We start from the raw sequence: 23410 nt of genomic DNA, 5'->3' as shown, positions 1-23410 counted from the left end.
TCAAGAACCTATCTATCTCTGTCTTAAAGACACTTGATGACCCAGCCTCCACAGCCTTCTGTGGCAAAGAGTTCCACAGATTCACCACTCTCTGGCTGAAGAAATTCCTCCTCATCTCTTGTTTTAAAGGATCGTCCCTTTAGCCTGAGGTAGTTGATGGATGAGTATAAAATTATGAGGATCTTAAAGGGAGTGGGAAGGAAGGGCCTACTTCTGTTAGCGTTAACCTGGAGGGGTGGATTAGAGAATTAAGATGCTTGACAGGAGGATTATAGGGAAGTTGAATAATTTCTTCACCCAGAGGGTTGTGAGGGTCCGGGACTTGTTGCCTTAAAAGGGTGGTAAAGGCAGAAACCCTAATCTCATTAAAAAAAATACTTGGATAAACCAAGTGCTGGAAGGTGGGATTACGCTGGATAGCTCTTTTATAGGCACGATGGGCTGAATGGTCTCCTTGAGTGCTTAAATTTTGTTTCAATTATTGAAAGATGGGGAAATAAAAAGCTATCTGACTGTAGGGGGCAGGTAGAGATGAATGCTCTGGTGATGAAACCTCCTGGAGCATATCCAAAAAGAGCTGGAAACAAGGGCAATAATAATATGAGCAGAATCTCTCTGGGGCCACACATGGGCTCCTTCCGCCAGTAACATCATTAAAGCGGCCCAGAGGCACCTAGAGCTAAACTACCATTCTGGACGCAACTTTCCTTTTCTAACACTGACCAACGGTTTAAATGAGATGCTCCCCTTTATTTTTGTTCCTGGGCAAAAATGGACATGGGGAGGATGTTTCCACTGGTAGGAAACACTGGAACCAGAGGGCACAACCTCAGGCTAAAGGGACGATCCTTTGAAATGGAGATGAGGAGGAATTTCTTCAGCCAGAGAGCGGTGAATCTGTGGAACTCTTTGCCGCAGAAGGCTGTGGAGGTCAGCTCATTGAGTGTCTTCAAGACCGAGATAGATAGGTTCTTGATTAATAAGAGGATCAGGGGTTATGGGGAAAAGGCAGGAGAATGGGGATGAGAAAAATATCAGCCATGATTGAATGGCGGACCAGACTCGATGGGCCGAGTGGCCTAATTCTGCTCCTATGTCTTATGGTCTTACAGTCTAAAAGGGAGAGGTGATTCGAACCTGGCAGAACAGTGAGGCTGAACAGAAGCAGAAAATGGTCATGCCTTGTGCATTCTGTCTGCTTTATGTGATTATTTAGGGAACAAGGAGATTAACTCTACCCCACGCCTTTTACAGAGAATATACAGCACAGAGACAGGCCATTCAGCCCAATTCGTCCACACTACTATTCATGCTCCACAAAAGTCTCTTCCCATCTACTTCACCTCACCATATCAGCTTGTTCTTGTCTTTCTTTCACGCTCATATGTTTATCTAACTTCTCCTTGGATGCACCTGTGCTATTCTCCACGTGGTAGTGTGTTTCACACAGTGGCCATCTTATATTGATGACCCCAGCATTAGACTCCACCCCACCCGCAAGTAGAAACAAGTTCTCTACGTCCCCCCATCGATCCTTTCATGGTTTTGATGCCCCGCCCATTAGATCATCCCTTGGACTTCTCAGCCTGTTTGCTAATCCAACCCCCCTCTTAATTCTTCTCCATTTTGAGGATGTTTCACTCCTTTCATCTCACAGAATTCCTACAGTGCAGAAGGAGGCCAGTCAGCCCATCGAGCCTGCACCAACAACAATCCCAGCCAGACCCTATCCCTGTAACCCCACGTGTTTACCCTGCGAATTCCCCTAACACTAAGCGGCAGTTGAGCATGGCCAAACAACCTAACCCGCACATCTTTGGATTGTGGGAGGAAACCGGAGCACCCGGAGGAAACCCACGCAGACACGGGGAGAATGTGCAAACTCCACGCAGACAGTCACCCAAAGCTGGAATTGAACCCCGGTCGCTGGCACTGAGTGCCAATCATTGTGCCACCGTGTGCTGTCACTATCTGACTGAGATGATGCCTGTACCACCTCTGGGATGTTTTTTAATCAAGTCCAGCCTTTTCCCATTTACAAAAGAGCAGTTTGCCTGGCCAATGCTCTCTCCACTGGACTCAGTATCCACTCACCCCCATACGAACCTGTGGGATGCATCACTGTCATCTGGCAATGTTTCTTTGCGTCTTACCCTTGCAGCCTCCACCACTGAGAAGGACAAGAGCAGCAACGTCAGGAGGACATCACCATCTTCCCGTCACTCTCCAAATCTCACACAAGTCTGACTCAGGTATTATCAGATCAATGTCCTGAAATTTCCAACGTCACCGGCACGTGGATTGTTATCAGCAGAGCGCCTACAGCAGTTTGATGAGATTTCCCACTACCCTCTGCACAGAGCAATAGAGCCTCTCCAGCATCAACACATCCGGAGAACAACATTTTTTAAAAGTTATTTTCAACGTCAATCAGGGTTCCTCACTCTGGCCTCTCACCTGTAGCTCAGCAGTTGGCTTCTTCACTTATGAAAGGAAATCACTTATCTGGAACATTGCTGAAAAGAGACATATTGCTGAAGCTTTTGATCTTGCACTCTTCAGGACATATGCAAGAATACCAAATTTCAGACCATCGTGACAAGTTATACTACAGGAGAAAATGATGCTGATTGGTCAGCATGTTAACTCTGAATGGCTGAGGTGTTGCCATGGAGAATTCAACAGGGTGTTATAGGGTCCCGAAGCTCATTTACCTTTTCTGTTCTGACAAAGTGTTCATACCTAAACGTGAAACTGTCTTATTTCAGGTGATGATGCATCTGCTGTGTATCTCCAGCCCCTCTTGCTTTAGTTATATTTCCCATACCAGCAATGTCTCTCACAGTGGCAATGAGCACTGCAATGCTGAGTAATTGGAGAAGGGCTTGCTGATGGATGAAGTGGGAGGCATTCCTTTACCAACTATGGAGTCCCTATTGTGGCACGGTGGCACAGTGGTTAGCACTGTTACCTCACAGAGCTAGGGACCTGGGGCCAGGGACCTGGGTTCAATTCCCGGCTTGGGTCACTGTCTGTGCAGAGTTTGCACATTCTCCCCTTGTTTGCTTGGGTTTCCTCCGGGTTCTCCGGTTTCTTCCCACAGTCCGAAAGACCTGCTAGTTAGGTGCATTGGCCATGCTAAATTAAATGTTCCTAAAGTGTCTGACTCTGCCTGCAGTGATAGTGGAGTCAGACACTTTAGGAACATTTAAGCGGTTATTGGATAGGCACATGGAGCACACCAGGATGATAGGGAGTGGGATAGCTTGATCTTGGTTTCAGATAAAGCTCGGCACAACATCGTGGGCCGAAGGGCCTGTTCTGTGCTGTACTGTTCTATGTTCTAAATTCTCCCTCAGTGTACCCAAAGAGGCGCCGGAGTGTGGCGACTAGGGGATTTTCACAATAACCTCATTGCAGTGTTAACGTAAGCCTATTTGTGACACGAATAAATAAACTTTAAAAACTTTAAAGTAGAAAGTGTACATAAAACCTTACAATTTCATTTTAGGTTTGAGAAAGCTTCCATGAAACTCTATTATCCTCCATGCTTCATTGAGCATCGGGGGCTATAGATTTAAAACAAAAGGTGCCATCAATCGAAAGGGAGTTAAGCGCTCACTCACAAATACCATTTGCCTGTGCACATTGAATTACAGGAACAAGGGAACAGGAGGAGGCCATTCAGCCTCTTGAGCCTATGGCCAATCTGCATGTTAACTCCATCCATCAGCCTGGGGCGGCACGGTGGCACAGTGGTTAGCACTGCTGCCTCACAGCGCCAGGGACACAGGTTCAATTCCCAGGCTTGGGTCACTGTCTGTGTGGAGTTTGCACGTTCTCCCCGTGTCTGCGTGGGTTTCCTCCGGGTGCTCCGGTTTCCTCCCACATTTTGAAAGACGTGCTGGTTAGGTGCGTTGACCCGAACAGGCGCCGGACTGTGGCGACTAGGAGAATTTCACAGTAACTTCATTGCAGTGTTAATGTAAGCCTTACTTGCAACTAATAAATAAACTTTCCTTCAACTTTTGGTTCCGTAACCCTTAAAACCGTTGCCTAGTAAAATTTGTTTACTTATTTTGAAATTCTCAATTGAGCCCCAGCCTTCATTGCTTTTTTTGGGGGGGAGGCGCCCAGATTTCCACTCTGCTTTTGCACCCTTGAATGGGCTGTCCCTAATGTAAAAGTTTTGGCCCCTTATTCTGGCCTCTCCCCACCACAGGGAACAGTTTCTCTATATTTACCCCATCAAATCTTTATGATCTCAAAACATCTCAATCCGATCACCCTTTAATCTTCTGCACTCAGGGAATACGAGGTAGGTCTACGCAGCCCAATTTAAAACCCTTTGCAGCTCCACAGAAGAGTGGCTTGAATTCAGCTCACTGGCCAGACATATGCTGAAGTTGTGGGCTTGTGTTAGTCCCCAAGTAACGCTTCAGTATTGGCCTCAGTCTTAACACTAGTAGCATCCATGGAAGCCCCTATCTCTGCAGGTAGATAGGTTTTCTTTGCTTTGTGCGTGCGTGTGGTATAGATTGAACATTTCTTAGATATCACCAATAGCATTGTGGACATGCAGCGCAGCGGGACAAAAAGGCCTCTGGTTGAACTCGGGAAAAGATTTAAGGGACGTTATTTCTGGGTTTCTGCAAAGGGGGTTACCTGGAACGGTGCCCCAGAGTTCTGCAAATCATCTGTGGGAATGTTCAACACTGAGCCACAACCTCCAAACCGCTCATTCTGACAGCCGTACACAACCAGTGAGATGTCTGCCACACGGTTAAGCGGAAAAATACGTTTTCTTTCCGTGAAAAACAAAACGCGGGTGAGAAGGAAGAGAAAAGGAAAAACAAAGAATTGAGATGGTGTCCCGGCTCCCCCCCACCCCCGAACAAACTCATCTCCCGCCCCCTTCTGGTATTTTTCCTGTTGGTGGGGGAGGGAGACACTGAGGGGCTGTTTTAAACTAGAGTTACAGAATGATACAGCAATGGAGGAGGCCATTCGATCCATTGCACCTATGCTGACCCTCTGGTCGACTTATCCAATTCGTTCCCTCGCCCCCCCCCCCCCCCCACCAAACCACCACCTCCCCCAAATATCCTCTTTTAAATGTCACTATTGCGACCTTCACCCACATTCAAGCAGTGCATTCCAAATCGCAGTAACTCACTGTGTTACAAGAGTTAACCCTGTCATCACTGTTTCTTTTCCTAATTACCTTGAATCTTTGTCCTCTGGTTACCATTCCTTCCACCACGGGAAACAATTTGTCTTTGTCTACTCTATTCAAGCCAGCACTGTAATTATAAGTTGAAAAGGACAGACCTTTTCTAATATGCTTTTGTTGACAGACCTGAGGAAGAGTCAAGGCTCAGATGACAACTTCAGAAGTACTTCACAGGCTACGAAGCTGTCTAGGGAGGGCGATGGCCTAGTGGTATTATCGCTGGATTATTAATCCAGGAACTCAACTAATTCTGGGGACCTGGGTTCAAATCCCGCCATGGCAGATGGTGGAATTTGAATTCAATAAAATAAAATCTGGAATTAAGAATCTACTGATGACCATGAAACCATTGTCGATTGTCAGAAAAACCCATCTGGTTCACCAACGCCCTTTAGGGAAGGAAATCTGCCGTCCTTACTTGGTCTGGCCTACATGCAACTCCACAGCAATGTGTTTGGCTCTCTACTGCCCTCTGTAATAGTCTAACCAAGGGCAACTAGGGACAGGCGATAAATGCTGGCCAGCCAGCGACATCCAAGTCCTATGAATGAATAAAAAAAACTACCAATCTAGCTTCCAACTTCCCGCACTATCCCCAATTTGCTCAGTATCCAAAAATCCATCAGACTCTGTCCAGAATATGGTCAGCAAGTGAGGGTCCAGCTCTCTGAGGTAGAGAATTCCAAAGATCCACAGTGTAGAATTATAGAACCCCTACAGTACAGAAAGAGGCCATTTGGCCCATCTAGCCCAAACAAACAACAATCCCACTCCATCCCTGTAACCTCACATACTTATCCTGCTCATCCCCCCAAAACTAGAGTCAATTTTGCATGGCCAATCAACCTAACATCTTTGGACTGTGGGTGGAAAACGGAGCACTCGGAGGAAACCCACGCAGACACAGGGAGAATGTGCAAACTCCACACAGACAGTGACCCAAGCCAGGAATCGAACCCTGGTCCCTGGCACTGTGAAGCAGTAGTGCTAACTACTGTACCACCGTGCCGTCCAGTGGCAAAAACAAAGAAAAAATAAGAAATCTCTCACCTCAGCTCCAAATGGATGACATCTCCCACTCGGAGACTGTGAGCCCGGTTCCAGATTCACCGGCCGGGGAAACAGCATCCCAGTATCTACTCTGTCAGTCCTTAAAGAATTTCATATGTTTCAATGAGATCATCTCCCACTCTCACTGCTGTTAAGCCAGCGTTTATTGCCCATTCCTAATTGCCCTTGGGAGGATAGTAATGAACCGCTTTCTTGAAGACAACTGTGTGGCTTGCTGGGTTAACCACATTGCTGTGGGTCTGGAGTCACACGGAGCCAGACTAGGTAATGATGGCTGATTCCCTTCCCTACAGAATATTAGCGAACCAGATGGATGTTTAAACAACAAGCCGGCAGTTTTATGGTCACCATTACGGAGACAAGAATTTTATTCCCGATTTAATTAACTGAATTGAAAATTCTCTTGGTACTGTGGTGGGCTTGAGCTTCAATAACAGCTTGGACTTGAAGATAAGTGGGAGGAATGAATAATTAAAGGAGGCTAGATTTTCATAGAATTGTGGGAAAAAAGGAACTACAGCGGTGACATAGTGCGATGACTCTTGATTTCAATGCAGTGCGTAATCAGGAAGTGTTCAAGGCAGCACAGTTACAAGACTGTCCATCCTTCTCATCCTCTACAGGGCCAAGGACCAAGAGGCAGCAGATCAGATGTGCAGTGCATTTCATGGAATGCAAGTCATCATGTTCCCCGGGGGAGCCAATATAGCTGAGGATTCTGAATGACCACTTGGCTTTTGTGGTAGGGCTTCCATCCCTGGGTCAGAGTTCGCAATCTCTACCAGGACAGTGCCGCACCCCGCAAGGGTGTTGCATTGTTTGCGGAGGGGCTGGGAACGGCACTGTCCTATGGAGGCGCGAGGTTCAGGCTTGTATGATTAGAGGAGCAGGGAGTTCTGCTGGTGCCCGGCCCAATGTCCCCCCACCAACCAGCACCATAAAGCAAGAAATATGAGCAATTGGACCACCGCGCGATGCGGTTTTGAGAGCTCAGTACACCGTTCGTTCAACTTGGGAGAATGGAAAACCAATAAAATTTAACTAACTGAAGAATTATGAAGCAACTAAGCCAGAGGCCATAATTCTGACACAGCACTCTCTGTATGATTGTCCCCATTTTATTTATAATGCTACCCTCAACAGCTGTGGCCCCGTCCATTTGGTCCACTGACAGAAGTGGCGCTCACTGCACAGAAACATGTATAATTACTGCTCGACACCGTTACGGATGAGGAGCGCTGCGTCCCACTTAATCACTCTCCCAAGTGGTTACCATGATGTGCAGTTCAACTGAGTGCCGACACTATACTGTAATTTATCTCTATAAATAACCCATTCACGTCGAAACAGCACCGGAAAGTGACACTGCATTAGAATAATTAACAACCCCATAATGAAATCTCATGTGCTGCAAGGTTTTTCTGGACAAAAATGTGCGGATTTGCATGTGTATACTTGGGTAAAAATCGACAATTTTCTTTTTGCTGCAAAGCCCCCATTGCTCACTTTGGCTCCAGGAAGTCATCACAGCAGTGACCCTTTCTGAGTCTGCCAAAAATATACAGGCAAAAATTAATCAAGCCTCTTGCAAAGTAACCCCCCACTAAAGCCAGGCACTGATGGGGGTAGACGTGGAGACTCTTACATGGGTATGCATTTAAACCGGGTTAAGGGACTGAAGAACTGCTTGATCATTTTTATCTGTAAATAGTTATACAAATAATGAAATTAGACTTTTATATATATCAGCTTAGCATTTTGTCAATAACAACTTGCATTTATGTATCACCTTTAATGTCGTAAAACTTCTTCTCCATGTGTTTCACAGAAACAAAATTTGACTCCCAGCCACATCTGGAAGTAAGAGGGCAAGGGGTCAGTTTGTAAACAGAGTCTTGGAGGAAGGTCAGGCGAAAGGTTTAAAGGGACTTCCAGAGCTTGAGGCCTTGGTAGCTGATGGCCAGTCGCAAAAGGCCAGAATTGGAGAGGTGCCAATATTTTGGGGAATCGTAGAGTTAGATGAGATGACAAGGATGGGGAGGGGGTGAGGTTATGCAGGAATTTAAACACAATGAGAACTGGGTTCTTTTTCCCTTGCCTGTGATTTTCAGTGAAAGATTGCTTCTAAACTGCAAACATTTACCAAAAGATCCATAGTTTGCACAATTTTCAGAAATCATGCTCACCTTTGTCTGTGCAGAACCATGGGGCCAGTGGGGGGAGAAAGAGATGAATTTAAATATAAATTCCCTCTTTACATAAAAAGTTATTCAGCCCTGAGTTAGGTCTCCTGTCATTCTATGATGCAATCGCTAAAGGATACTCAGTAGCCGCAAGGCAGCAGCACACATGATGCATGGCTCCACTGTGACATACAACACTGTGTGTCCAAACACCTCCGCCCGGTCCCTGTCATTCTGGCGACACCACTCCAACACTTGGTCAATGGCGACCATCTCTGCGTGACGGGTAGCCTGTATGGACAGAGCGAAATCCCAGAATATAATATTGTCCTCAAACATTCACTCCCTCCAGCACCAACGTAATAGCAGCAGTGTCCCAGCTACAAGATGCTGGAACTCACCAAGGCTCCTCAGGCTACACCTTCCAAACTTACGACTAATGCAATCTAGAAAGATAAGGGCAGCAGACAGATGGGAACACCATCACGTGGACGACCCCCTCCAAGCCATTCATCACCTTGACTTGGAAATATATCAGCCGTTCCTTCACTGTTGCTGGGTCAAAATCTTGGAACTCCCTCCTGATAGTACTGTGGGTGTAGCTATACCTCAGGGACTTGAATGATTCAAAAAGGCATCCATCAGCTTCTCAAGGGCAATTGGGGATGGGCAACTAGGGCTGGCCTAGCCAGTGAAGCCAATATCCATTGAATGATTAAAACAAAATAAGCAGTTGAGCTTGGAATACAAGAGGTTATGGAACCAGTAAAGGCAACTTTAATCAGTCTGTTATGAACATAGCCATACTTCGCTACATATAAAATCTATCCAGCTCGAGTTTGAGTTTGTTGATGTTATCAGTAACATTTTGGAAGTGATGCAGCATCTAAATGTGATGCAGAATGGCCACCCATTTTGCTTAATGCACATATGGATGCCAGAGTTTATTGCTGCACAGAAGGAAAGATTAAAGTAGTCTGCAGTTTTGAAGTCTCAAAAAGGAGAATTAGGGTAAGACCAGGTTTTCTCTTTGTTGGGAAAGCTAGGTGACAAGGCCAGCCAATGACACGTCTTCAAGGTTTGTAGAGACAGAGTTAGTCGAGGGATAGTATTCAACCAGGCCTGGGATTCTAAAATCTGTAGATTGTAAGGATGAAATCTCACTGCCAAGTGAGGTGGTTGAGGCAGACACGTTAGCGATATTTAAGACTTATCTGGAGAGACATATGAACAGACGGGGAACAGAGGAATACAGGCAGTTAGTCTAGATAGGACAATGTGATTGGCGCAGGCTTGGAGGGCTGAAGGGCCTGTTCCTATGCTGTACTGTTCTTTGTGCTCTGAAATAAAGATGGCTTTCCAGACTAGCATGCTGTTCTTCTATGACATCAGGAGATGTGGGATCACCTTTCAATATATGCTGGTGACATTCCAGCTCGTTCTCTTCCCAAATCCCACAACTATTTCTGTCATATCAAACTATCTAAAATCATTACCAGAGTCACCTTCAGTGGACTATCAGGAAGTCCAAAACTGTTCTTCTCAGTAGAAAGTACTTGCTTTGCCATTGGCTCCATCCCCCAGTCAGCTGTTTCCTGAGCTGGAGCCAGATGGTTTCATTGGAAAATGTTCAGAGAAGGTTCACTGGATGATCCCTGAGGTGGAGGGATTGTCCTATCAGGAAAGGTTAAACAGGTTGGACTCTACTCATTAGAATTGAGAAGAATGAGAGGAGGTCTCATTGAAACATACACGATTCTTAAGGGGCTCGACAGGGTAAATGCTGAGAGGATTTTTCCCTTCATGGAAGAGTCTGGGACCAGAGGGCGTTGTCTCAGAACAAAGGGGCACCAATTTATAACAAAGAACAAAGAAAAGTACAGCACAGGAACAGACCTTTCGGCCCTCCAAGCCTGTGCCGATCAGGGTGCCCTAACAAAAAAAAACCTTCTGCTCTTACTCGGTCCGTATCCCTCTATTTCCTCCCTAATCCTGTACCCATCCAGATGCCTTAAATGTTGCTAATGTGCCTGCTTCCACCACCTCCTCTGGCTCCCACCACTCTCTGCGTGAAAAACTTCCCCCGCACATCTCCCTTAAACTTTCCCTCTCTCACCTTAAACCTGTGCCCCCTTGTAATTGACACTTCCACCCTTTGAAAAAGCCTCTGACTATCCACCTTGTCTATACCTCATGATTTTGTAGATCTCCATCAGGTCTCCCCTCAGTTTGCATCTTTCTAGTGAAAACAATCCTGGTTTATTCAACCTCTCCTCATAGCCAACACCCTCGAGACCAGGCAACATCCTGGTGAACCTTCTTTGCACTCTCTCCAAAGCTTCCATGTCCTTCTGGCAATGTGGCGACCAGAACTGCACGCAATACTTCAAATTCGACCTACCCAAGGTTTTATATCCTGCAACTTGATGCCCCAACTCCTGTATTCAATGCCCCGGCTGATGAAGGCAAGCATATCATATGCCTTCCTAGTCACCTTGGATACCTGTGTTGCCAGTTTTAGGGAACTGTGCACACCCAGATCCCTCTGTATGTTAATGTTCCTAAGGGTTCTGCCATTTACAGTATAATTCATATCTAAATTTGATCCTCCAAAATGCATCACTTTGCATTTGTTCGGATTAAATTCCATCTGCCATTTCTGGCCCAAGTCTCCAATCTATTTATCCTGTTGTATCCTCTGGCAATCCTCGGCACTATCAGCAAATCCACCAATCTTCATGTCATCTGCAAACTTACTTACCACATTTTCCTCCAGATCATTTATATATACTATAAATAACAGAGGTCCCAGCACTGATCCCTGCAGAACACCACTAGCTATAGATCTCTATTCTGAAAAACACCCTTCCACTGCCACTCTGTCTTCTATAACCAAGCCAGTTCTGTATCCATCCAGCCAGCCCACCCCGAATCCCATGTGATTTTAGTTTTTGTACCAGTCTGCCATGTGGGACCTTGTCAAACGCCTTACTAATGTCCATATAAACTACATCCACAGCCCTTCCCTCATCAATTTTCTTTGTCACCTCTTCAAAATACTCAATCAAGTTGGTGAGACATGACCTTCCCCATACAAAACCATGCCGCCTGTCACTAACTTGTCCATTTTCCTCCAAATGTGCATATATCCTGTCCCTCTGTATCGTCTCCAAAAGCTTCCCCACCACCGATGTCAGGCTCACTGGCCTATAATTTGCTGGATTATCCCTGCTTCCTTTCTTAAACAAGGGAACAACATAGGCAAGGAACCTTGGTCAAAGGGGATGTGAAGATAAGAAGATATCTGTTAAGGCTCAAGCTATTTCTCCCCTTGCCTCCCGCAGTAACCTGGGATAGATTCCATCCGGCCCTGCGAACTTGTCTAGACTGAGATGAGGAGGAATTTCTTCACTCAGAAGGTTGAGTCTTTGAAACTCCTTGCCACAGAGAGCTGTGGGGGCAGAGTCCTTGTGTATATTTAAGGCTGAGATAGATAGATTTTTGATCAGTAAGGGAATCAAGGGTTACGGGGAAAGGGCAGGAAAATGGATGCAAGGAATATCAGATCAGCCATGATCTTATTGAATAGCAAAGTAGGCTGAAGGGGTTGAATGGCCTACTCCTGTTCCTATTTCTTATGGTTTCCTACTCAACCCCGAGTAGAGTTTCAAACCCCAGGGAAAAGGATGGATTATTCAGGGACATAATGCGTGGCTGCACACACAGGGAGATGAAGCTGGAAATCTGATGGAACTGATAGAAGTAGAAGACTTGATTTGATTTGTCACATGTTGGTATACAGTGAAAAGTATTGTTTCTTGCGCGCTATACAAAGCATACCATTCATAGAGAAGGAAAAGAGAGGGTGCAGAATGTAGTGTTACAGTTATAGCTAGGGTGTAGAGAAAGATCAACTTAATGCAAGGTAACTCCATTCAAAAGTCTGACAGCAGCAGGGAAGAAGCTGCTCTTGAGTCGGTTGGTACGTGACCTCTGACTTTTGTATCTTTTTCCGGAAGGAAGAAGGTGGAAGAGAGAATGTCTGGGGTGCATGGGGTCCTTGATTATGCTGGCTGCTTCTCCGAGGCAACGGGAAGCGTCAACAGAGTCAATGCATGGGAGGGCTGGTTTGCCAAGATGCCAAGGATAGGCCACAAAGGATAGGCATGGAAAACAAGGATTGGTAAACCAGCTTCTACCTTAGTTTTGTTCCTTCGGAGCAATTCACAACTGCAAACACGTTAACCTGTCCTTCATCGTACAATCTCCAGATTTGGGAAACCCGAGCTTGGCATTCGCTGTCCACAATTTCTTACATGGTCTCTACGAGCCTTGGTGATGGTGTAATATGTTGGCCTGGTCTTGTCACCTCAATTTTTCAACAAATAAAATGTCCTGGAACGTGGGGCAATTTGACTTTGGAAGATGCACATAATTGGCAAAATCAAACCAGTCACCCATTGTCCACCCATTGATTTTGACAGTAAGGAGGACCATGAGTGACTTACAATTTCATACATCTCTAAAGTTACACTGCTGTCCCCGTCCATCAGCTCTGCCACATTTTCCCTCAGACGTTAACTTACGTTCTTGGTTTCATTCACTTCGTTCCTCCCCTGTCCCAAAATCTCATTCTGGTAAACCATCAGACACCCAACAGGCACCTCACCGTTCTCCAAAGCATCTTTCGCCTGAAAATCAAACAGAAAATTAACCAAACCTCAGCAACACCCTCACGTTCAATATTCCCAATGCAGCCACAAGGGACAGGAAAAGGCAGAAGCAAAGCAGTCTACAATACTGCCATCTCTTAACTTGATAAAGAACGTATTGTTAGGAATTTACTGCAATAAAGGCAGTTCTGACTATTCTAATTTCAGGAAGGGTAAACGCTCTCACAGACTTGAACAAAAAAGCCTAAAATTTGGTAGGGGCACGAAATGAAATCAAACATTGTACAATTTCTCAACACATTTTACACAATATGCTTTCAGCATTGTCTTAGAACATGATCAGGTCGATAACATATTCCAGAGACTACAACACAAATCTACGAGCAAACTCCACTTCCAAAATGTTCGCCTACATCGATGTTATCCTACATATCGATGGGCCGAAGGGCCTTCTCTCCACTGTATGACTCTGACATTGACAGACCTGCTGTGCATTTTCGAGAGCTTTTATTTCAAACACCAATACTACCCCCTGGTGATAAACAACAGTACTGATACTCAGTGCTTTTCCCACTTTTCTAAAAACATACATTTCCGCTCTCCACCCATGGAGTTTGTTTTAATAGGTTTCTTCTGAGACAGGTGAATATTGCTGGAATAGGTTGAAGGAGGTAGATAGCCCTCTAGCATCTTGCCCAAGGCACCAGTCAGGCACAGATTGATAGTTGCTAGGTCCCAGTGAAGTTCAGCATCCACAGATCCGTAACCTTCCCTTTGAGTTTGATGCACGGAAGCAGACTGCAGCACCAATGCGAGGGGAGACCAGTTAAATGGTCCAGATGAATCTGGTGAGTTTTGTATTCAGTGAGTCTCAGTTCCAATAAGGGCAGTACAATTCCTTCAGGGGGTGGGTGAGGGGGGCACATCCAATTCAGATTGTTAAGTTGCCCTTTCTGTAGAATCCACCATTCTAAGTGTGGCCTGATGGGTATCTATGAAGACACCTGCAAAGCCTGCTGGCTATAAAAGAATTGTGATCTGCAGCAAAAAAGTAAGCCACAGAGTGAGAGCAGGAGCTGACTGGGTGGACTCTCATGCGAGACACAGCTGTTGCTGTGGCGGGGTGTGCAGACTTGTGTCGTGCTCCTGAGAGACTTCCTGAGCATTTGTGACCAAAAAGACACTGATTGATCGATGCCTGTCCTGTGAGTGACTGGAAGCATATAGATCTTGCTGACATTGATCATAAGAAGGGGAAATAAAGGAACATCAAAAGCGACAACCTGCCGAACAACCATTGTAAAGATGCAGTGCCCTGGAGCTGGGACTCAGATTGGACATCAGAAACCACCAAGAGGGAGACTGATCACTTTGCCCCTTAAGTGGTGGTATTTAGGTCCAAGGCACGATTTTTGGTACCTTTTGTAGAACAGAGTTTGGGTACTTTGTGTATAACGAAGTAAGTTTATACTTTGTAACAAAGTTTTGAGAAGGTGTAATAGAACTTTTGATACCCTTTTAGTGGAGTCTTTGATACTTTTATAGTAACCTGGTAAGATACAATAAATTTGATTTGTCACATGTATTAACATAAAGTGAAAAGTATTGTTTCTTGCGCGCTATACAGACAAAACATACCATTCATAGAGAAGGAAACGAGAGGGTGCAGAATGTAGTGTTGTAGTCATAGCTAGGGTGTAGAGGAAGATCAACTGAATGCAAGGCAAGTCCATTCAAAAGTCTGACAGCAGCAGGGGAGAAGCTGTTCTTGAGTTGGTTGGTACATGACCCCAGACTTTTGTATTTTTTTCCCGGAGGAAGAAGGTGGAAGAGAGAATGTCCAGGGTGCGTGAGGTCCTTAATTATGCTGGCTGTTTTGCCGAGGCAGGGGGAAGCGTAGACAGAGTCAATGGATGGGAGGCTGGTTTGCGTGATGGATTGGGCTACATTCACAACCTTTTGTAGTTCCTTGCAATCTTGGGCAGAGCAGGAGCCATACCAAGCTGTGATACATCCAGAAAGAATGCTTTCTATGGTGCATCTGTAAACGTTGGTAAGAGTCATAATGGACATGCCAAATTTCCTCAGTCTTCTGAGAAAGTAGAGGCGTTGGTGGGCTTTCTTAACGATAGCGTCAGCATGGGGGGCCAAGACAGGTTGTTGGTGATCTGGACACCTAAAAACTTGAAGCTTTCGACCCTTTCTACTTCGTCCCCATTGATATAGACAGGGGCATGTTCTCCTTTACGCTTCCTGAAGTCGATGTCAATCTCCTTCGTTTTGTTGACATTGAGGGAGAGATTATTATTGCTGCACCAGTTCACCAGATTCTCTATCTCATTCCTGTACTCTGTTAAATTGTTGTATGATAATTTGAGTTTGAGTGTATTGCCCGGGACGTTAGTTGACCCCATGTCCGAGGTACAACACAAGTTTCAACATAATTGTTATAAAGATGCTAATATTTAATACATTACAATTCTAACTGCACAATGCCTCGGTAACTGTCCATTCTTCTTTTCAAACGAGACACCCATGACTCTTTATTTAAAACCCCTTAAACTCAATATTTGTACAAAACATTGTGATGGTAAAAATGCTTCATGTGCAAAATAAACTAAAGAGTTTGTTCATGAATTCACAAGTTACAGGAGCAGAATTAGGCCATTCAGCCCATCGAGTCTGCTCCACCATTCGATCATGGCTGATATGCTCCTCATCCCCATTTCTTCATTGTTCTTTTATTTCAGTGTGAAGCGCTGAGGTTTTCAAAGAATAAAACTTGGACAATGCACAACTAAAATAATTTAAACAGGTATATCCAAGCGCAGGCAATGATGAGACACAGTCATCCTGCCTAAAACAATTGATTATTCAAAAATAATTCAAAAACATTTATCATTCAAAAAGAGTCAACATTCAGCAAAGACCAAGATAATTATGATTGAGAAGATTGGCTCTCAGCATCTATAGTTCATGTCTTAAAACTCCCACAACAGGGAGTTCTTCCAGTCAGGCTGTCTGCTCTGCAATGATACTCTTGTGCAACCTTGATTTTTGGCCTCTTAAATGTTGTTAAAAGTTCAACAGGCAAAACAGATGCATCATGACAAGATAGAGGAAGGATGTGAGGGAGAGCTTTCTTATCCAGCGAATGGTAATGAACTGGAACTCTGTGCCTGTGATTTCGAAAGAAACATTTAACATACAAATTAGGAGCAGGAGGAGGCCACTCGGTCCCTTGAGCCTGCTCCACCATTTAATAAGATCTGATTGTGGCCTTAACTCCACTTTACTTTCTATCCCCTGTACGCTTTGACTTCCTTGTCAAACAAGAATCTATCTAATTCAGCTTTAAAAATCATCAGTGACCCTGCCTCCACTGCTCTCTCAACCCTCCAAGATAAAATTGGATGAACACTCAAGGGAAATAAACTTGCAGATCTATGGGGATAGAGTGGGGTAAAGCAACTGACTGGAGCACTCTATATAGAGCTGGCATTAACTCAACTGCTTGTGCTGTAATGACATTTTTAAAATCAAAAACGTCTCTTTTGTTTGTGGCCCTGCTTCAGCCCCGGTACCAGATTCCTCTGCAATGGTCATAAACTTAGGAGCAGCTGTCTGAGTCAGACTCTGCATTTCAGTGCTAGCCCTGTGGGGATGCTGCATTGGTGTTGCTGCAATAGATCCAGCATAACGCACTGCCGCTTCAACTGTCACAGCATATCCAAACCCAAAGACAGCGATAATCTTGCTGGAGGGACAAAGACACATGGGAGGGGGGAGAGAATGACAGGAACGATCCCTCGGGAAATAAAAAGACAAAGAGGTCACAAGATAACATGGAACAAAATGGTCTGTCTGGCCAATCATATATCATGCCATGAGACGATTTTGGAATCTGATCTCCACTTAGACCTCAGGACATGTAACTGAATTGCTGCTGTTGCTCAGTTCTACAATAAGTGCTGTCTAGTTGGTTGTCTGTCCCTCTCAACAGGTTATGCCCCATATACGTATTTTCCCTTTACAGAAAATATTTTGGGCTTATTGAATTGATTTGATTTATTATTGTCACGTCTTTAACATACAATGAAAAATGAAAAGTATTGCATCTTGCGAGCTGTTACAGACAAGACACACTGCTCATAGAGTACATAGGGAAGAGGGAAAGGAGAAGGTGCAGAATATAGTGTTGCCGTTACAGATAGGGTGAAGAGAAAGGTCCATTCAAAAGTCTGATGGCAGCAGGGAAGAAGCTGTTCTTGAGTCAGTTGGTACGTGTTCTCAGATTTTTGTACCTTTTTCCCAACGGAAGAAGGTGGAAGGGAGAATGTCTGGGGTGTGAAGCGTCCTTGATTATGCTGGCTACTTTCCGAGGCAGCGGGAAGTGTAGACGGAGTCAATGGATGGGAGGCTGGTTTGCGTATGGACTGGGCTTCCTTCACAATTCTTTGTAGTCTTCTTGCGGTCTTGGTCAGAATGGGAGCCATATCAAGCTGTGATACAACCAGAAAGGATGCTTTCTATTTTTTTCATTCATTCATGGGACATTGCGTTGCTGGCTGGCTGGTCAGCATTCATTGCCCATCCCTTGTTGCCTGAGGCAGTTGAGAGTCAACCACACTGCTATGGTTCTGGAGTCACAAGTAGGCCAGACCAGGTAAGGATGGCAATTTCCTTCCCTGAAAGACATTAGTGAATCAGATAGGTTTTTCCGACAATCGACAATGGCTTCACGGTCATCAGCAGGTTCCTAATTCCACATATTTTTTATTGAATTCAAATTTCACCATCTGCCGTAGCGGGATTCGAACCTGGGTCCCCAGAACATCAGCTGAGTTTCTGGACTAATAATCTAGCGATAATACCACCAGGACATCGCCTCCCTCGATGACTATAATAAACCTGTTGGACTTTAACCTGGTGTTGTTAAAACTCTCACTGAAGAAAGATAAGGCAGACATTGATGACTAGGGATGCTAAGGAATTCCAGTTGGGTTGGTCAACTTTAGTCAGGCCTACTATAGTGAGAACAATTCCATTCCTGTAGACACAGAAGAGACTATACTGCCAGAGGGGGTTCGCCACTTTGATTCTCAATCCTGTAACCCCTGTAAGAAGTCTCACAACACCAGGTTAAAGTCTGACAGGTTTATTTGGCAGCACAAGCTTTCGGAGTGTCACTCCTTCTTCAGGTGAGTGAGGAGTTGTGTTCGTAAACAGGATATATACAGACACAAACTCAATTTACTAGATAAATGGTTGGAATGCGAGTCTTTACAGGTAATCAAGTCTTAAAGGTACAGACAATGTGAGTGGAGAGGGCCAAGCACAGGTTAAAGAGATGTGTATTGTCTCCAGCCAGGACAGTTAGTGAGATTTTGCAAGCCCAGGCAAGTTGTGGGGGTTACCGATAGTGTGACATGAACCCAAGATCCCGGTTGAGGCCATCCTCATGTGTGCGGAACTTGGCTATCAGTTTCTGCTCAGCGATTCTGCGTTGTTGTGAAGGCCACCTTGGAGAACGCTTACCCAAAGATCAGAGGCTGAATGCTCGTGACTGCTGAAGCGTTCCCAGACAGGAAGAGAACACTCCTGCCTGGTGATTGTCGAGCGGTGTTCATTCATCCGCTGTCGTAGCATCTGCATGGTCTCCCCAATGTACCATGCCTCGGGACATCCTGGATAGGAAGGTTGTCTCTTGGCTGTTTCCTTTGAGAACTGAAGAGCAATCATGCTCTTGAACAAAATGCTGTGCGATGGAGCTTTGGGTCATGGTGACCACCTCTGGAGGATATAAATGAGACACACTTTGGTCATGAGAGCAGGGCGTGTCTATAATAATACTCCGCTCAGCAAAAGAGTAAAATTCCATTGGCACCTCCAATCTTCCTATCCGGATGATCCAATGCTCCTACTTGACCCTGTGACCAACAGTGGGAACACAGTGAAAATGACAAACACCCACAGGCTACATCAAGAGGAGACTCCCAGCAGCTGCGCAGTGCGATGCACAAGAGATCCTGCAAAGATACAGGACAAATTACAATAAAAACAGCTTGACACAGGACAATCAGTGAAATTACAGGACAATCCGTATAAAATGGGATGGTTGGTCACCCTGCTTTGTGCTAACAATATCGATGGTCAGGTTCAAGGAACATAAACCTGTTCAGCAGTTTGCGTTGGTACAGTGTGCATCGCACTGCGCAGCTGCTGGGAGTCTTTCTTGGCACTGGGGGAGCCCTCCCATGCTGCTGACTCCACCTCGAGTCCAAAGAGTGGGCAGTGGACACACAAAATCCTCTCCCCCAAAGGTAGTGCAACCAACACACTATTCTTGGAAATGTTAATCTCGGAGCTGTCAAAGCAGAAATCCCCCACCCCACAGCATTTTTTACCTTGAAATGATACTGCCTACTGCATTCATTTTCCCCGTATTCAGTCAAGACTTGAAAATATGTAAAAGATGTCCACACAAATTGTTTGACTACTTGGTTCAAGAGTACTGACATTTTGATTTAATTACATGGGCCAGGATTCACATGCTCACTTTAACTCTGTAACTTGAACTGTAACTTGAATCTGGATATTGTTTCCTGCTGCCATCCAATGTAAACTCAATTTAGTTATGTTTTCCTTGTCTTCACAATTTCGGTTGTACGATTCTTACAATTCATGCCACAGCTGATCCCAATAAAAGACTGACATCAAAGTTAAATCTTGCAGTAAATGTTCTTTTATTGTGACCTTTTGGATTTGGTTAGACTTATTACACATTTGATTGTCATAATTTGCAGATGAAACCAGTGCGTACAGCTTTCTCAATTCCTTGTACGTTCTAAACATCTGAAAGAGATTTCTTCTGAACAACTTCGTTAGAGTGTGGCGACAAGGGGATTCTCATAGTAGCTTCATTGCAGTGTTAATGTAAGCCTACTTGTGGCAATAAATAAATAAACCTGTATAAAAGTGTGATATGAGAATACAATAGGCCATCAACTGAGTGCTTCTTGAAGCTGGAAATCTCCCATTCACTTCGCCAGGGCGACAAACTCGAGATCTTCACTATGCAAACTCAGGTATCTCAGAAAAAGCGAGTAGTCAGGTCAAGATAGGTGCTTGTTGCCCGGATGTAAATGACGAGGCTGCTTGTTATTTCTTCCCTTGGGTGTTCAGGAAAGTGAGCCATTCCATACCATGCTCAGGTACAGGCATTTCCACGAACTGTACATTTAGATTGGCTTCTTCAACGACAGGGAACATAGAACAAGGCGGCAAATTACTACCTGAATGGCTGCATATTGGGAGAGGGGAGTGTGCAGCAGGACCTGGGTGTCCTTGTGCACCAGTCACTGACGGGCGGCATGGTGGCACAGTGGTTAACACTGCTGCCTCATAGCACCAGGGTCCCAGGTTCAATTCCGGCCTCGGGTCACTGTCTATGTGGAGTTTGCACATTCTCCCCATGTCTGCATGGGTTTCCTCCGGGTGCTCCGGTTTCCTCCCACATGTTTCCTCCAAAGATGTGTAGGTTAGGTTGATTGGCCATGATAAATTGACCATAGTGTCAGGGGGATTAGCAGGGTAAATGCTTGGGGTTGCGGGAATAGGACCTGGCTGGGATTGGTGCAGGCTCGATGGACCGAATGGCCTCCTTCTGTACTGTAGGGGTTCTATAAACATGTAGGTGCAGCAGGCAGTAAAGAGGGAAAATGGCACGTTGGCCTTCATTGTGAGAGGCTTTGAGTACAGGAACAGGGATGTGTTACAACTATAAAGGACCTTGGTGAGGCCACACCTAGAGTACTGTGTGCAGTTTTGGTCTCTTTTTCTGAGGAAGGATGTTCTTGCTCTCGAGGGAGTGCAGCGAAGGTTTACTGGGCTGATTCCGGGGATGGTGGGACTGATGCATGGGGAGAGATTGACTAGGTTAGGATTGTTTTCCCCGGAGTTCAAATGAATGAGGGCGATCTCATAGAGACTTATAAAATTCTAACAGGTCTAGACAGGATAGATGCAGAACGGATGTTCCCGATGGTGGAAGAGTCCAGAACCAGGGGTCGCAGTCTGAGGATTCAGGTTAGACCATTTAGGACGGAGATGAGGAGACATTTCTTCACCCAAAGAGTGGTGAGCCTGTGGAATTAATTACCACAGGAAGTAGTTGATGCCAAAACATTGAATGTATTCAAGAGGCGGCTGGATATAGCACTTGGGACAAATAGGACCAAAGGTTATGGGGAGAAAGCAGGATTAGGCTATTGAGTTGGATGATCAGCCATGATGGTGATGAATGGTGGAGCAGGCTCGAAGGCCAAATGGCCTCTTCCTGCTCCTATCTTCTATGTTTCCATACACTAGGTGGTATTGGCATGCACATTATCATCTTCCTGCTATTCTTCATTTATCATAAGGATATTCTGGACAATCCGTGCTGATGAAGTACGAGAACAAAGCAGACCACACTTCAAAAATACAAGTTACAGCCTCTTCTAATGATAACCAGTGTCGAATTACAGATTTGATCCGCTGAACCCACTCTGGATCAACAAATTCTACAAACCCTTTGAAATTTCTGCTTCTCACTACCTATGCACAGAATTGACCAGTATCCCGGTCCGCATCTAACTCGCACAGACTTTCTCTGATCGCATCGTTGAGCCAAGCAATGAAAAACTTTGGGTAATGTGCATGTAGAATGATGAATCTCAAAATAATCATTGGTTTTATCAGCTGAAAAAGCTGCCAGTCTGACAATGTGACGACTTGTCCATCCACTCGATGCCCTCGAGCAAGAGAGGAATCAGAGTAAGCTGAGCTTGCTGTCACAAGGAACAGTCCATTGGGTGATCATATTTCACTGTATGGTACACCGGTGTCACTTCAGTAAGTGATATCTTTTCTTGCCTCTGAAGAAAGGTTTGTCTTGCATTGTTGTCCTGCAGCGCATTGGTCAGTCCATCATTCCTTATTGCGAATCTTCTGGAACAGGTAGAACACAGGCGGCATGGTGGCACAGAGGTTAGCAATGCTGCCTCACAGCGCCAGGGACCTGGGTTCAATTCCTGGCTTGGGTCACTGTCTGTGTGGAGTCTGCGCGTTCTCCCTGTGTCTGCATGGGTTTCCTCCAGGTGCTCCAGTTTCATTCCACAGTCCGAAAGACGTGCTGGTTAGGTGCAGTGGCCATGCTAAATTCTCCCTCAGTGTACCCGAACAGGTGCCAGAGTGTGGCGACGAGGCGAGATTCACGGTAACTTCATTGCAGTGTTAGTGTAAACCTACTTGTGACACTAATAAATAAATTTAAAACTGGAAACAACTCACCCTAGCCACATATACATGCCCCTGTCTACATCAATGGAGACCAATAATAATGGAGAGCTTCACATTTTTAGGTGTTCAGATCACAAACAAACTGTCCTGATCCCCCTCATCATGACACTATTGTGAAGAAGGCTCCACTTTCTCGGGAGATTGCATATACCCCCTCCTCCTCTCACAACTCCCCCTCCCACCATTCCCTCCCCACCCATTCCCTTCATTCCCTCCCCCAACCCCACCCCATCCCCTCCCTCCCAACCCCCTCCTCTCTTCACCCTCTCCCTCCCACCATTCCTCCCTCCATTCCCTCCCCCTCCATCCATTCCCCCCCCCCCTCCATCCATTCCCCCCCTCCCCCTCCATCCATTCCGCCCCCTCCCCCTCCATCCATTCCCGCCCCCCTCCCCCTCCATCCATTCCCGCCCCCCTCCCCCTCCATCCATTCCCGCCCCCTCCCCTCCCCCTCCATCCATTCCCCTCCCTCCCCCACTCCATCCATTCCCCGCCTTCCCCTCCATCCATTCCCCCCTCCCCCTCCATCCATCTCCCCCTCCATCCATTCCCCCCTCCCCCTCCATCCATTCCCCCCCCTCCCCCTCCATCCATTCCCCCCTCCCCCTCCATCCATTCCCCCCTCCCCCTCCATCCATTCCCCCCTCCCCCTCCATCCATTCCCCCCTCCCCCTCCATCCATTCCCCCCCCCCTCCATCCTTCCCCCTCCATCCATTCCCCCCTCCCCCTCCATCCATACCCCCCCTCCCCCTCCATCCATACCCCCCCTCCCCCTCCATCCATACCCCCCCTCCCCCTCCATCCATTCCCCCCCTCCCCCTCCATCCATTCCCCCCTCCCCCTCCATCCATTCCCCCCTCCCCCTCCATCCATACCCCCCCTCCCCCTCCATCCATACCCCCCCTCC

The 23410-nt window shown here is 45.9% G+C and overlaps 1 protein-coding gene across 1 annotated transcript in view; it reads right to left on the bottom strand.

Annotated features, from left to right (window-relative positions):
* The window catches only part of adat2 (adenosine deaminase tRNA specific 2), a 37444-nt gene that overhangs the window by 10619 nt on the left and 3415 nt on the right, over positions 1-23410 (bottom strand). The window contains exons 2-4 of the mRNA XM_078229393.1: positions 13074-13178; positions 8628-8778; positions 4666-4772 (exon numbers count right to left, since the gene is read on the bottom strand). Coding sequence (XP_078085519.1) covers positions 4666-4772; positions 8628-8778; positions 13074-13178 — 363 coding nt within the window. The remainder of the gene's footprint in view (positions 1-4665; positions 4773-8627; positions 8779-13073; positions 13179-23410) is intronic.

This window comes from Mustelus asterias, chromosome 15, assembly GCF_964213995.1.
Source record: "Mustelus asterias chromosome 15, sMusAst1.hap1.1, whole genome shotgun sequence".
Taxonomy (NCBI): Eukaryota; Metazoa; Chordata; class Chondrichthyes; order Carcharhiniformes; family Triakidae; genus Mustelus; species Mustelus asterias.
This window is presented reverse-complemented; position numbering and strand designations above follow the sequence as displayed.